The 15,454-nt window shown below is 59.0% G+C and overlaps 3 protein-coding genes across 3 annotated transcripts in view; 1 reads left to right on the top strand and 2 right to left on the bottom strand.

Annotated features, from left to right (window-relative positions):
- Window positions 1–84: 84 nt before the first annotated feature.
- Window positions 85–1,061, bottom strand: POLD4 (DNA polymerase delta 4, accessory subunit). The gene is made up of 3 exons (XM_056354617.1): window positions 573–1,061; window positions 386–497; window positions 85–236 (listed from the first exon to the last, which is right to left on the bottom strand). Exons 1-3 carry the CDS (start codon window positions 991–993, stop codon window positions 212–214), a joined length of 558 nt encoding a protein of 185 aa, XP_056210592.1. The 5' UTR covers window positions 994–1,061; the 3' UTR covers window positions 85–211.
- Window positions 1,062–1,120: 59 nt separating this feature from the next.
- Window positions 1,121–15,454, bottom strand: part of LOC130156271 (glycine N-acyltransferase-like protein 3) — a 34,840-nt gene continuing 20,506 nt past the window's right edge. Inside the window, exons 2-5 of the mRNA XM_056354615.1 lie at window positions 3,132–3,239; window positions 2,911–3,031; window positions 2,265–2,385; window positions 1,121–2,189 (exon numbers count right to left, since the gene is read on the bottom strand). Coding sequence (XP_056210590.1) covers window positions 1,769–2,189; window positions 2,265–2,385; window positions 2,911–3,031; window positions 3,132–3,239 — 771 coding nt within the window. The 3' untranslated portion in view covers window positions 1,121–1,768. The remainder of the gene's footprint in view (window positions 2,190–2,264; window positions 2,386–2,910; window positions 3,032–3,131; window positions 3,240–15,454) is intronic.
- LOC130156275 (glycine N-acyltransferase-like protein 3) overlaps window positions 1,952–15,454 on the top strand; it is a 36,428-nt gene continuing 22,925 nt past the window's right edge. Inside the window, exon 1 of the transcript XR_008824366.1 lies at window positions 1,952–2,089. The gene's annotated coding sequence lies outside the window, so the exon portion shown is untranslated. The remainder of the gene's footprint in view (window positions 2,090–15,454) is intronic.

The following is a 15,454-nucleotide window of genomic DNA, read 5'->3' as shown; positions in this document are numbered from 1 at the left end:
GTGCAAGGCCCTGCCCTCCCCCAGTGGGGCCTCCCCCCCCCCCCGCCCAGGTGCCCCTCAGAGAGCACACAGCAGCCCCCTTCCTTCACTCACACCAGCCTTTAATCCACCCGGTGCCCCCGGGCTGCGGCACAGCTGTGGACAGGCCTGGGGGGTGGTGGGCATGGTACCCCCCCCCCCCACTCCTCCCTCCGGCGTGGGGTGCAGCGGCTCAGAGCGCGTACTCATGCCAGAGGCTGTGGGGCACAGCGGGGAGTCAGTGGGTGCCCGGTGCCCCCCACCCCGGTTGCTGGTGGTGGGAAGGATGGCCCCATACTGGCAGGGTGGGGGGGCACCGGGAGAGGGAAGGGGGTGCCTGGCTCCCCCCTCTCTGTCCCACACCCACCTGTAGGTGACATCGGGGTTGTCCTGGTGCTCCAGGAGGGCGTCGCGCACGGGGCCCGGGGGGCTCAGCCCCAGCGCCTGCGCCCGCTCCCACCGCTGCAGGCGGGTGATACCTGCGGGAGGGCCAGGGTCAAGGTCAGCCGGGGGGCCGGGGGGGCCGGGGCGGGCGGCCGGCCGGGGGTTCTCACCGGTGCAGGGTCCGTACTCCCAGGCGAGGTCGAAGCGGCGCAGCATCTCCAGCAGGGCCTGGTCCGGGGGGGCCGCCGGGGGGTCCTCGGCGGGCGGGGCGGCGGGGGGCCGGGCCCGGGGACAGCCCTTGACCTTGACCCTGCCCGGGGGTCGCCCCGGCCGCCGCCGCCGCTGGAAGGAGTCTGTGATGCGGCGGGGCTGCTCCATGGCCCTGCGGGACAGCGCGGCTGGGGGCGGCGGCGGCGGCGGCCCCGCTCCTGCCCGCGGCTGCCGGGAACCGGCGTCCGCCCTCCCCGGGCTCGCTCCGCTCCGCCCCGCTCCGCCGCTGCCGCCGCCGGGGCAGGGCCGGGGCCGGGCGCTCCGCCCCCGGTCGGGCTCTCCCCCTCCACCCGCACTGTCACCCCCGCCAGCGGTCCCCATCACCCCATGCACTGTCACCCCCACAGTGGCCCCGGCCACCCACACACTGTCACCCCCATGGCAGTCCCCGTCACCCCACGCGCTGTCACCCCCACCGCTCTTCCCATCCCCCCAGGCAGCGACAACCCCCCCAGCTGTCCCTGGGTCCTTTCACCCCATCCCAGCTGTCCTCATTACCCCCAGGCACTGTCACCCCCCCTGGCTGCCCCCATCACCCCCGGGCACTGTCACTCCCCAGGCTGTCCCTATCACCCCACAAGCCATGACTGGAGCGGTGACTCACGCCGCGCAGCCCTCGCCCTCTGCCCCCTGCGGTGTGCAGCCGTTCCCTCCTCCTGGGACACACAGTTGGTGACCCACAGGCGCTGTGCCTGCCTGTCCCCCACCCCCAGCAGTGGTGACACCATCCCGGGGTTGGGGGAACACGACAGGTGCCACCACCGGTGCAGATTTGCCTGAGGCTTTTCAGCCCTCCCTGGGGGGGGCCGAGAATAGCAGAGGCAGGGCTGTGGTGCATGTCCCTGCACAGAGGGATGGGGTGACTCCCTGGGGACACAGCTGTGTCCCTCAGTGGTGACACCAGGCTGCCTGGGTCACGGCTGTAACAGCCAGTGCTGAGCCAGGTGTGAGAAAACCGGCACCCAGAGGGAGGCACAACCCTATAGCAGCCATCAGAGAGTCTACACTGCTCTTTATTTTGGTTTCGGTTTCTTCCTTACCCCACAGCCCGGGGACTTCCCTGCCCAGAGGGGGGACAACCTGGGCGGGGGGACACTCAGGGTCCAGCCCTGCCCAGGCCAGGGTTGTGCAGGATGAAGCGGCAGAGCCCGGGCAGCCGCTGGTGGCCCAGCTCCTCCATCAGCCGCTGCATGGGCCGGTTGCCGGTGGCCGTGTGCCCAAAGAACGGGAAGCCACGGGCCTGTGCCTGGCGAGCAGCAAGGACCAGCACCGCCCGCATGTGGCCGCGGTTGCGGTGGGTGGGCAAGGTGTAGCCGTGGGCCCCTGTCCCGAAGGGGTCGGTCAGGGTCCAGGAGATGGGCTGCCCGGTCTCATCCTGCAGGCAGATGCTGGGGAAGCGCTCCAGAACCTCTGCCAGGTACCGCCGGCTGCGCGCGTTGCCCCCATACGTCCACGTCTCGTTCAGCAGATCCACGTGTGCCAGGCTCAGTGAGCCCACCCGCACGGCGGGGTCCAGCCTGAGGTGGGGGTCGGCTGTCAGTGGGGTCCAGTGGGGGGTGCCCATGCCGGGCTGGGGCAGGTGGGGGGCTCACCGGGGCTCGGGCATGGTGCTGGGGTCAGGGTGTGGGTAGGTGTAGTACTCTGAGACTTCCAGCTCGACGCCCTTGGTCCCTGCAATGGCCTGTGACACTGTGGCCACCCCCTCCTGGAGCCCTGGGGACAGTGCTGTCAGGGGGCTCCACTCCCCCATTCCTGTCTCGAGCCCCCCTCTTCCTGACCCTGGCATATCATTGGTGCCCTCCCCAGTGTCCCCAGGGGCTACACGCAACCCCAGTCTCTGTCCCCAGCACCCCAAATCCAACCACAATGCACCCCAGTGCCACCCAGCACCCCCAAATCCAACCACAATGCACCCCAGTGCCCCCCAGCACTCCCAAGTCCAGCCCAAACACTTCCCAGTGACAGCGCCCATCATACTCCTACGCCCGGTGCCCACCCCGGCACATCAAGTCATGCCCCCACCATTCCCCAGTGCATCCAGCACCCCTAGTTCCTTCCACCAGTACTTCCCAGTGCCCCCAGCTCCTTACCCCTGTATCACCAATGGCTCCCGAAAGCGTCCCATGCTCCCAGTGCCAAACAGCACCACTGATTCTCACCCACAGCTCGCACAGTCCCTGCTCGTGGTGCTGCCCAGTGCCCCCCCATGCCCCCCCAGGACCCCCATCCCCTGGCCACCGAAGACATGGAAGGCCGTGTCCCAGCGCAGGCAGCCGGGGGTCTCCAGCAGTGCCTGGTAGGCGCCCACATCCCTGTAGAAAGCTGCATGTGTGCTCCTGTAGCAGTCATCCACCGGCATCTGCGGAGCGTGCATGGGTCCCCTGAGCCCACCTGGCAGGCACCAGGGCATTGCGCCCACCCCATGTCCCCCGTCACCCCCCAGTGTCCCCGCTGGTCACCTGTCCGCTGCGTCGCGCCAGCACGGCACTGAAGTTGGGCCATGAGTCCACCACGACCTCGAACTCACCCGGATTCCCCCGGTTGATGTTCATCACAGCCCCGTAGACCTGTGGGCAGAGGCGTCAGAGCTGGGGGACATGGGAGCGCGATAGTTCTTTGAGCTAGGACAGCCCGGCTGCACCCCATGGCACCCTGCAACCCCCACCCCACATAGGGTGCTGAGGGCGGAGGGGGGGGGGGGGGGCAGAGACTAAACCCATGCACCCTCCAGTGGGTGGGTGGGAAAGATGAGCGGGTGGGGCAGGAGTGGGGAAGAGAAGAACAAGAAACATGGATTGGCTGCCTTTTGCCATGAAAGGGCTAGGTTTGTCTGATTTATATGGGGCTCTGGGAGGTGGCTGACTGCATTGAATGGGCCTGGAAAAGTATTGCCTAGCTTGGAATTAAATAGTGCTGGGATTGGAGTCCAGATGGGTTGTGATTGGCTGTGACAGAATCCTAATGGCCTGGGACTTCATGGGCAGAATCCAGCTGGGCTGGATTGGTTGGCACAGATTTTGATTAGGCTGGGATAGTTTGGAGCAGAATCCTAAAGACATGGGATTGCCATGGCAGAGTCCATCTGGGCTGGGATTGGCTGGGCCAGAGCCCATCTGGTCTGGGATTGGCTGCTTCAGAATCCCAGTAGGCCGGGATTGCTTGGGGCACAATCCTAATGCCCAGCAGAGGGTTGCATGGGCAGAGCCCAGCTGGGCTGGGATTGGCTGGGGCACAATCCACTTAGGCCTTGGAAGTCTTAAGGCAGAATCTGACTGGGCTGGGATGACTTGGGCAGCATCTGACTGGTCTGGGATTTACTTGAGCAGAATCTGACTGGGCTGGGCTGGGTTGTGGCAGAATCCTAATGGCCTGGGACTCCATGGGCACAATCCAGCTGGCTGGGATTGGTTGGCACAGATTTTGATTAGGCTGGGATAGCTTGGAGCAGAATCCTAATACCCTGGAATTGCATCAGCAGAGTCCATCTGGGCTGGGATTCGCTGGTTCAGAATCCCAGTAGGCTGGGATGGCTTGGGACAGACTCCTAATGCCCTGCATGGGATTGCATTGGCAAAGACCAGCTGGGCTGGAATGGGCTGGGGCAGAATCCACTTAGGCCTGGAAGTCTTAAAACAGAATATGACTGGACTGGGATTACTTGGACAGAGTCCGTCTGGTCTGGGATTTGTTGCGGCAGAATCCAGCTGGGCTGAGATGGCGTGGGGCAGACTCCCAATGGCCTGGGATTGCAATGGCAGAGTCCATCTGGGCTGGGATTGGTTGGGGCAGAATCCAGGTGGGCTGGGATTGGCTGCTTCAGAATCCCAGTAGGCTGGGATGGCTTGGGGCACAATCCTAATGCCCAGCAGGGGATTGCATGGGCAGAGCGCGGCTGGGCTGGGATTGGCTGGGGCAGAGTCCATCTGGGTTTGGATTGGCTGGTTCAGACTCCCAGTAGGCTGGGATTGCTTGGGGCAGAATTCTCCAGTAGGCTGGGATTGCTTGGGGCAGAATTCTAATGCCCTGCAGGGGATTGCAATGGCAGAGACCAGCTGGGCTGGGATTGGCTGGGGCAGAGTCCATCGGGGTTTGGATTGGCTGGTTCAGACTCCCAGTAGGCTGGGATTGCTTGGGGCAGAATTCTAATGCCCTGCAGGGGATTGCAGTCGAAAAGACAAGCTGGGCTGGGATTGGCTGGGGCAGAATCCCAGTAGGCCTGGAAGTCTTAAAACAGAATCCAACTGGACTGGGATTACTTGGGCAGAGTCCATCTAGTCTGGGATTTGTTGCGGCAGAATCCAGCTGGGCTGAGATGGCGTGGGGCAGACTCCTAAAGCCCTTCAATTGCATGGGTAGAGTCCATCTGGTCTGGGATTGGCTGGGGCAGAATCCCAGTAGGCTGGGATGGCTTGGGGCACAATCCTAATGCCCAGCAGGGGATTGCATGGGCAGAGCACGGCTGGGCTGGGCTGGGCTGGGGCAGAGCCCATCTGGGCTGGGATTGGCTATTTCAGAATCCCAGTAGGTTGGGATTGCTTGGGGCAGAATTCTAATGCCCTGCAGGGGATTGCAATGGCAGAGACCAGCTGGGCTGGGATTGGCTGGGGCAGAGTCCATCGGGGTTTGGCTGGTTCAGACTCCCAGTAGGCTGGGATTGCTTGGGGCAGAATTCTAAAGCCCTGCAGGGAATAGCAGTCGAAAAGACAAGTTGGGCTGGGATTGGCTGGGGCAGAATCCAGGTGGGCTGGGATTGGCTGCTTCAGAATCCCAGTAGGCCGGGATGGCTTGGGGCACAATCCTAATGCCCAGCAGGGGATTGCATGGGCAGAGCGCAGCTGGGCTGGGATTGGCTGGGGCAGAGTCCATCGGGGTTTGGATTGGCTGGTTCAGACTCCCAGTAGGTTGGGATTGCTTGGGGCAGAATTCTAATGCCCTGCAGGGGATTGCAATGGCAGAGACCAGCTGGGCTGGGATTGGCTGGGGCAGAGTCCATCGGGGTTTGGCTGGTTCAGACTCCCAGTAGGCTGGGATTGCTTGGGGCAGAATTCTAATGCCCTGCAGGGGATTGCAATGGCAGAGACCAGCTGGGCTGGGATTGGCTGGGGCAGAATCCCAGTAGGCCTGGAAGTCTTAAAACAGAATCCAACTGGACTGGGATTACTTGGGCAGAGTCCATCTGGTCTGGGATTTGTTGCGGCAGAATCCAACTGGGTTGAGATGGCTTGGGGCAGACTCCTAAAGCCCTTCAATTGCATGGGTAGAGTCCATCTGGTCTGGCATTGGCTGGGGCAGAATCCAGGTGGGCTGGGATCGGCTGGGGCACAATCCATTTAGGCCTTGGAAGTCTTAAGGCAGAATCTGACTGGGCTGGGATGACTTGGGCAGCATCTGACTGGTCTGGGATTTACTTGAGCAGAATCTGACTGGGCTGGGCTGGGTTGTGGCAGAATCCTAATGGCCTGGGACTCCATGGGCACAATCCAGCTGGCTGGGATTGGTTGGCACAGATTTTGATTAGGCTGGGATAGCTTGGAGCAGAATCCTAATACCCTGGAATTGCATCAGTAGAGTCCATCTGGGCTGGGATTCGCTGGTTCAGAATCCCAGTAGGCTGGGATGGCTTGGGACAGACTCCTAATGCCCTGCATGGGATTGCATTGGCAAAGACCAGCTGGGCTGGAATGGGCTGGGGCAGAATCCACTTAGTCCTGGAAGTCTTAAAACAGAATATGACTGGACTGGGATTACTTGGACAGAGTCCGTCTGGTCTGGGATTTGTTGCGGCAGAATCCAACTGGGCTGAGATGGCGTGGGGCAGACTCCCAATGGCCTGGGATTGCAATGGCAGAGTCCATCTGGGCTGGGATTGGTTGGGGCAGAATCCAGGTGGGCTGGGATTGGCTGCTTCAGAATCCCAGTAGGCCGGGATTGCTTGGGGCACAATCCTAATGCCCAGCAGGGGATTGCATGGGCAGAGCGCGGCTGGGCTGGGATTGGCTGGGGCAGAGTCCATCGGGGTTTGGATTGGCTGGTTCAGACTCCCAGTAGGCTGGGATTGCTTGGGGCAGAATTCTAATGCCCTGCAGGGGATTGCAATGGCAGAGACCAGCTGGGCTGGGATTGGCTGGGGCAGAGTCCATCGGGGTTTGGCTAGTTCAGAATCCCAGTAGGCTGGGATTGCTTGGGGCAGAATTCTAATGCCCTGCAGGGGATTGCAGTCGAAAAGACAAGCTGGGCTGGGATTGGCTGGGGCAGAATCCCAGTAGGCCTGGAAGTCTTAAAACAGAATCCAACTGGACTGGGATTACTTGGGCAGAGTCCATCTAGTCTGGGATTTGTTGCGGCAGAATCCAGCTGGGCTGAGATGGCGTGGGGCAGACTCCTAAAGCCCTTCAATTGCATGGGTAGAGTCCATCTGGTCTGGGATTGGCTGGGGCAGAATCCCAGTAGGCTGGGATGGCTTGGGGCACAATCCTAATGCCCAGCAGGGGATTGCATGGGCAGAGCACGGCTGGGCTGGGCTGGGCTGGGGCAGAGCCCATCTGGGCTGGGATTGGCTATTTCAGAATCCCAGTAGGTTGGGATTGCTTGGGGCAGAATTCTAATGCCCTGCAGGGGATTGCAATGGCAGAGACCAGCTGGGCTGGGATTGGCTGGGGCAGAGTCCATCGGGGTTTGGCTGGTTCAGAATCCCAGTAGGCTGGGATTGCTTGGGGCAGAATTCTAATGCCCTGCAGGGGATTGCAATGGCAGAGACCAGCTGGGCTGGGATTGGCTGGGGCAGAATCCCAGTAGGCCTGGAAGTCTTAAAACAGAATCCAACTGGACTGGGATTACTTGGGCAGAGTCCATCTGGTCTGGGATTTGTTGCGGCAGAATCCAACTGGGTTGAGATGGCTTGGGGCAGACTCCTAAAGCCCTTCAATTGCATGGGTAGAGTCCATCTGGTCTGGGATTGGCTGGGGCAGAATCCAGGTGGGCTGGGATCGGCTGGGGCACAATCCATTTAGGCCTTGGAAGTCTTAAGGCAGAATCTGACTGGGCTGGGATGACTTGGGCAGCATCTGACTGGTCTGGGATTTACTTGAGCAGAATCTGACTGGGCTGGGCTGGGTTGTGGCAGAATCCTAATGGCCTGGGACTCCATGGGCACAATCCAGCTGGCTGGGATTGGTTGGCACAGATTTTGATTAGGCTGGGATAGCTTGGAGCAGAATCCTAATACCCTGGAATTGCATCAGCAGAGTCCATCTGGGCTGGGATTCGCTGGTTCAGAATCCCAGTAGGCTGGGATGGCTTGGGACAGACTCCTAATGCCCTGCATGGGATTGCATTGGCAAAGACCAGCTGGGCTGGAATGGGCTGGGGCAGAATCCACTTAGTCCTGGAAGTCTTAAAACAGAATATGACTGGACTGGGATTACTTGGACAGAGTCCGTCTGGTCTGGGATTTGTTGCGGCAGAATCCAGCTGGGCTGAGATGGCGTGGGGCAGACTCCCAATGGCCTGGGATTGCAATGGCAGAGTCCATCTGGGCTGGGATTGGTTGGGGCAGAATCCAGGTGGGCTGGGATTGGCTGCTTCAGAATCCCAATAGGCTGGGATGGCTTGGGGCACAATCCTAATGCCCAGCAGGGGATTGCATGGGCAGAGCGCGGCTGGGCTGGGATTGGCTGGGGCAGAGTCCATCTGGGTTTGGATTGGCTGGTTCAGAATCCCAGTAGGTTGGGATTGCTTGGGGCAGAATTCTAATGCCCTGCAGGGGGTTGCATTGGCAAAGACCAGCTGGGCTGGAATGGGCTGATGCAGAGTTCAGCTGGTCTGGGATTGGCTGAGGCAGAATCCACTTAGGCCTGGAAGTCTTAAAACAGAATATGACTGGACTGGGATTACTTGGGCAGAGTCCATCTGGTCTGGGATTTGTTGCGGCAGAATCCAGCTGGGCTGAGATGGCGTGGGGCAGACTCCCAATGGCCTGGGATTGCAATGGCAGAGTCCATCTGGGCTGGGATTGGTTGGGGCAGAATCCAGGTGGGCTGGGATTGGCTGCTTCCGAATCCCAGTAGGCCGGGATTGCTTGGGGCACAATCCTAATGCCCAGCAGGGGATTGCATGGGCAGAGCGCGGCTGGGCTGGGATTGGCTGGGGCAGAGTCCATCTGGGTTTGGATTGGCTTGTTCAGACTCCCAGTAGGCTGGGATTGCTTGGGGCAGAATTCTAATGCCCTGCAGGGGATTGCAATGGCAGAGACCAGCTGGGCTGGGATTGGCTGGGGCAGAGTCCATCGGGGTTTGGCTGGTTCAGACTCCCAGTAGGCTGGGATTGCTTGGGGCAGAATTCTAATGCCCTGCAGGGGATTGCAATGGCAGAGACCAGCTGGGCTGGGATTGGCTGGGGCAGAATCCCAGTAGGCCTGGAAGTCTTAAAACAGAATCCAACTGGACTGGGATTACTTGGGCAGAGTCTATCTGGTCTGGGATTTGTTGCGGCAGAATCCAACTGGGTTGAGATGGCTTGGGGCAGACTCCTAAAGCCCTTCAATTGCATGGGTAGAGTACATCTGGTCTGGGATTGGCTGGGGCAGAATCCAGGTGGGCTGGGATCGGCTGGGGCACAATCCATTTAGGCCTTGGAAGTCTCAAGGCAGAATCTGACTGGGCTGGGATGATTTGGGCAGCATCTGACTGGACTGGGATTTACTTGAGCAAAATCTGACTGGGCTGGGCTGGGCTGGGTTGTGGCAGAATCCTAATGGCCTGGGACTCCATGGGCACAATCCAGCTGGCTGGGATTGGTTGGCACAGATTTTGATTAGGCTGGGATAGCTTGGAGCAGAATCCTAATACCCTGGAATTGCATCAGCAGAGTCCATCTGGGCTGGGATTCGCTGGTTCAGAATCCCAGTAGGCTGGGATGGCTTGGGACAGACTCCTAATGCCCTGCATGGGATTGCATTGGCAAAGACCAGCTGGGCTGGAATGGGCTGGGGCAGAATCCACTTAGTCCTGGAAGTCTTAAAACAGAATATGACTGGACTGGGATTACTTGGACAGAGTCCGTCTGGTCTGGGATTTGTTGCGGCAGAATCCAGCTGGGCTGAGATGGCGTGGGGCTGACTCCTAAAGCCCTTCAATTGCATGGGTAGAGTCCATCTGGTCTGGGATTGGCTGGGGCAGAATCCCAGTAGGCTGGGATGGCTTGGGGCACAATCCTAATGCCCAGCAGGGGATTGCATGGGCAGAGCGCGGCTGGGCTGGGCTGGGCTGGGGCAGAGCCCATCTGGGCTGGGATTGGCTATTTCAGAATCCCAGTAGGTTGGGATTGCTTGGGGCAGAATTCTAATGCCCTGCAGGGGATTGCAATGGCAGAGACCAGCTGGGCTGGGATTGGCTGGGGCAGAGTCCATCGGGGTTTGGCTGGTTCAGACTCCCAGTAGGCTGGGATTGCTTGGGGCAGAATTCTAATGCCCTGCAGGGGATTGCAGTCGAAAAGACAAGCTGGGCTAGGATTGGCTGGGGCAGAATCCCAGTAGGCCTGGAAGTCTTAAAACAGAATCCAACTGGACTGGGATTACTTGGGCAGAGTCCATCTGGTCTGGGATTTGTTGCGGCAGAATCCAACTGGGTTGAGATGGCTTGGGGCAGACTCCTAAAGCCCTTCAATTGCATGGGTAGAGTCCATCTGGTCTGGGATTGGCTGGGGCAGAATCCAGGTGGGCTGGGATCGGCTGGGGCACAATCCATTTAGGCCTTGGAAGTCTTAAGGCAGAATCTGACTGGGCTGGGATGACTTGGGCAGCATCTGACTGGTCTGGGATTTACTTGAGCAGAATCTGACTGGGCTGGGCTGGGTTGTGGCAGAATCCTAATGGCCTGGGACTCCATGGGCACAATCCAGCTGGCTGGGATTGGTTGGCACAGATTTTGATTAGGCTGGGATAGCTTGGAGCAGAATCCTAATACCCTGGAATTGCATCAGCAGAGTCCATCTGGGCTGGGATTCGCTGGTTCAGAATCCCAGTAGGCTGGGATGGCTTGGGACAGACTCCTAATGCCCTGCATGGGATTGCATTGGCAAAGACCAGCTGGGCTGGAATGGGCTGGGGCAGAATCCACTTAGGCCTGGAAGTCTTAAAACAGAATATGACTGGACTGGGATTACTTGGACAGAGTCCGTCTGGTCTGGGATTTGTTGCGGCAGAATCCAGCTGGGCTGAGATGGCGTGGGGCAGACTCCCAATGGCCTGGGATTGCAATGGCAGAGTCCATCTGGGCTGGGATTGGTTGGGGCAGAATCCAGGTGGGCTGGGATTGGCTGCTTCAGAATCCCAGTAGGCCGGGATGGCTTGGGGCACAATCCTAATGCCCAGCAGGGGATTGCATGGGCAGAGCGCGGCTGGGCTGGGATTGGCTGGGGCAGAGTCCATCTGGGTTTGGATTGGCTGGTTCAGAATCCCAGTAGGTTGGGATTGCTTGGGGCAGAATTCTAATGCCCTGCAGGGGGTTGCATTGGCAAAGACCAGCTGGGCTGGAATGGGCTGATGCAGAGTTCAGCTGGTCTGGGATTGGCTGAGGCAGAATCCACTTAGGCCTGGAAGTCTTAAAACAGAATATGACTGGACTGGGATTACTTGGGCAGAGTCCATCTGGTCTGGGATTTGTTGCGGCAGAATCCAGCTGGGCTGAGATGGCGTGGGGCAGACTCCCAATGGCCTGGGATTGCAATGGCAGAGTCCATCTGGGCTGGGATTGGTTGGGGCAGAATCCAGGTGGGCTGGGATTGGCTGCTTCAGAATCCCAGTAGGCCCGGATGGCTTGGGGCACAATCCTAATGCCCAGCAGGGGATTGCATGGGCAGAGCGCGGCTGGGCTGGGATTGGCTGGGGCAGAGTCCATCTGGGTTTGGATTGGCTTGTTCAGACTCCCAGTAGGCTGGGATTGCTTGGGGCAGAATTCTAATGCCCTGCAGGGGATTGCAATGGCAGAGACCAGCTGGGCTGGGATTGGCTGGGGCAGAGTCCATCGGGGTTTGGCTAGTTCAGACTCCCAGTAGGCTGGGATTGCTTGGGGCAGAATTCTAATGCCCTGCAGGGGATTGCAGTCGAAAAGACAAGCTGGGCTGGGATTGGCTGGGGCAGAATCCCAGTAGGCCTGGAAGTCTTAAAACAGAATCCAACTGGACTGGGATTACTTGGGCAGAGTCCATCTAGTCTGGGATTTGTTGCGGCAGAATCCAGCTGGGCTGAGATGGCGTGGGGCAGACTCCTAAAGCCCTTCAATTGCATGGGTAGAGTCCATCTGGTCTGGGATTGGCTGGGGCAGAATCCCAGTAGGCTGGGATGGCTTGGGGCACAATCCTAATGCCCAGCAGGGGATTGCATGGGCAGAGCACGGCTGGGCTGGGCTGGGCTGGGGCAGAGCCCATCTGGGCTGGGATTGGCTATTTCAGAATCCCAGTAGGTTGGGATTGCTTGGGGCAGAATTCTAATGCCCTGCAGGGGATTGCAATGGCAGAGACCAGCTGGGCTGGGATTGGTTGGGGCAGAATCCAGGTGGGCTGGGATTGGCTGCTTCAGAATCCCAATAGGCTGGGATGGCTTGGGGCACAATCCTAATGCCCAGCAGGGGATTGCATGGGCAGAGCGCGGCTGGGCTGGGATTGGCTGGGGCAGAGTCCATCTGGGTTTGGATTGGCTGGTTCAGACTCCCAGTAGGTTGGGATTGCTTGGGGCAGAATTCTAATGCCCTGCAGGGGGTTGCATTGGCAAAGACCAGCTGGGCTGGAATGGGCTGATGCAGAGTTCAGCTGGTCTGGGATTGGCTGAGGCAGAATCCACTTAGGCCTGGAAGTCTTAAAACAGAATATGACTGGACTGGGATTACTTGGGCAGAGTCCATCTGGTCTGGGATTTGTTGCGGCAGAATCCAGCTGGGCTGAGATGGCGTGGGGCAGACTCCCAATGGCCTGGGATTGCAATGGCAGAGTCCATCTGGGCTGGGATTGGTTGGGGCAGAATCCAGGTGGGCTGGGATTGGCTGCTTCAGAATCCCAGTAGGCCCGGATGGCTTGGGGCACAATCCTAATGCCCAGCAGGGGATTGCATGGGCAGAGCGCGGCTGGGCTGGGATTGGCTGGGGCAGAGTCCATCTGGGTTTGGATTGGCTGGTTCAGACTCCCAGTAGGCTGGGATTGCTTGGGGCAGAATTCTAATGCCCTGCAGGGGATTGCAATGGCAGAGACCAGCTGGGCTGGGATTGGCTGGGGCAGAGTCCATCGGGGTTTGGCTGGTTCAGACTCCCAGTAGGCTGGGATTGCTTGGGGCAGAATTCTAATGCCCTGCAGGGGATTGCAGTCGAAAAGACAAGCTGGGCTAGGATTGGCTGGGGCAGAATCCCAGTAGGCCTGGAAGTCTTAAAACAGAATGCAACTGGACTGGGATTACTTGGGCAGAGTCCATCTGGTCTGGGATTTGTTGCGGCAGAATCCAACTGGGTTGAGATGGCTTGGGGCAGACTCCTAAAGCCCTTCAATTGCATGGGTAGAGTCCATCTGGTCTGGGATTGGCTGGGGCAGAATCCAGGTGGGCTGGGATCGGCTGGGGCACAATCCATTTAGGCCTTGGAAGTCTTAAGGCAGAATCTGACTGGGCTGGGATGACTTGGGCAGCATCTGACTGGTCTGGGATTTACTTGAGCAGAATCTGACTGGGCTGGGCTGGGTTGTGGCAGAATCCTAATGGCCTGGGACTCCATGGGCACGATCCAGCTGGCTGGGATTGGTTGGCACAGATTTTGATTAGGCTGGGATAGCTTGGAGCAGAATCCTAATACCCTGGAATTGCATCAGCAGAGTCCATCTGGGCTGGGATTCGCTGGTTCAGAATCCCAGTAGGCTGGGATGGCTTGGGACAGACTCCTAATGCCCTGCATGGGATTGCATTGGCAAAGACCAGCTGGGCTGGAATGGGCTGGGGCAGAATCCACTTAGTCCTGGAAGTCTTAAAACAGAATATGACTGGACTGGGATTACTTGGACAGAGTCCGTCTGGTCTGGGATTTGTTGCGGCAGAATCCAGCTGGGCTGAGATGGCGTGGGGCAGACTCCCAATGGCCTGGGATTGCAATGGCAGAGTCCATCTGGGCTGGGATTGGTTGGGGCAGAATCCAGGTGGGCTGGGATTGGCTGCTTCAGAATCCCAGTAGGCCGGGATGGCTTGGGGCACAATCCTAATGCCCAGCAGGGGATTGCATGGGCAGAGCGCGGCTGGGCTGGGATTGGCTGGGGCAGAGTCCATCTGGGTTTGGATTGGCTGGTTCAGAATCCCAGTAGGTTGGGATTGCTTGGGGCAGAATTCTAATGCCCTGCAGGGGGTTGCATTGGCAAAGACCAGCTGGGCTGGAATGGGCTGATGCAGAGTTCAGCTGGTCTGGGATTGGCTGAGGCAGAATCCACTTAGGCCTGGAAGTCTTAAAACAGAATATGACTGGACTGGGATTACTTGGGCAGAGTCCATCTGGTCTGGGATTTGTTGCGGCAGAATCCAGCTGGGCTGAGATGGCGTGGGGCAGACTCCCAATGGCCTGGGATTGCAATGGCAGAGTCCATCTGGGCTGGGATTGGTTGGGGCAGAATCCAGGTGGGCTGGGATTGGCTGCTTCCGAATCCCAGTAGGCCGGGATTGCTTGGGGCACAATCCTAATGCCCAGCAGGGGATTGCATGGGCAGAGCGCGGCTGGGCTGGGATTGGCTGGGGCAGAGTCCATCGGGGTTTGGATTGGCTGGTTCAGACTCCCAGTAGGCTGGGATTGCTTGGGGCAGAATTCTAATGCCCTGCAGGGGATTGCAATGGCAGAGACCAGCTGGGCTGGGATTGGCTGGGGCAGAGTCCATCGGGGTTTGGCTGGTTCAGAATCCCAGTAGGCTGGGATTGCTTGGGGCAGAATTCTAATGCCCTGCAGGGGATTGCAGTCGAAAAGACAAGCTGGGCTAGGATTGGCTGGGGCAGAATCCCAGTAGGCCTGGAAGTCTTAAAACAGAATGCAACTGGACTGGGATTACTTGGGCAGAGTCCATCTGGTCTGGGATTTGTTGCGGCAGAATCCAACTGGGTTGAGATGGCTTGGGGCAGACTCCTAAAGCCCTTCAATTGCATGGGTAGAGTCCATCTGGTCTGGGATTGGCTGGGGCAGAATCCAGGTGGGCTGGGATCGGCTGGGGCACAATCCATTTAGGCCTTGGAAGTCTTAAGGCAGAATCTGACTGGGCTGGGATGACTTGGGCAGCATCTGACTGGTCTGGGATTTACTTGAGCAGAATCTGACTGGGCTGGGTTGTGGCAGAATCCTAATGGCCTGGGACTCCATGGGCACAATCCAGCTGGCTGGGATTGGTTGGCACAGATTTTGATTAGGCTGGGATAGCTTGGAGCAGAATCCTAATACCCTGGAATTGCATCAGCAGAGTCCATCTGGGCTGGGATTCGCTGGTTCAGAATCCCAGTAGGCTGGGATGGCTTGGGACAGACTCCTAATGCCCTGCATGGGATTGCATTGGCAAAGACCAGCTGGGCTGGAATGGGCTGGGGCAGAATCCACTTAGTCCTGGAAGTCTTAAAACAGAATATGACTGGACTGGGATTACTTGGACAGAGTCCGTCTGGTCTGGGATTTGTTGCGGCAGAATCCATCTGGGCTGAGATGGCGTGGGGCAGACTCCCAATGGCCTGGGATTGCAATGGCAGAGTCCATCTGGGCTGGGATTGGTTGGGGCAGAATCCAGGTGG

Source organism: Falco biarmicus, chromosome 10 (assembly GCF_023638135.1).
Source record: "Falco biarmicus isolate bFalBia1 chromosome 10, bFalBia1.pri, whole genome shotgun sequence".
Lineage (NCBI taxonomy): Eukaryota > Metazoa > Chordata > Aves > Falconiformes > Falconidae > Falco > Falco biarmicus.
The sequence above is the reverse complement of the archived record's forward strand: the minus strand, read 5'-3'. Positions and strand labels throughout refer to the sequence as shown.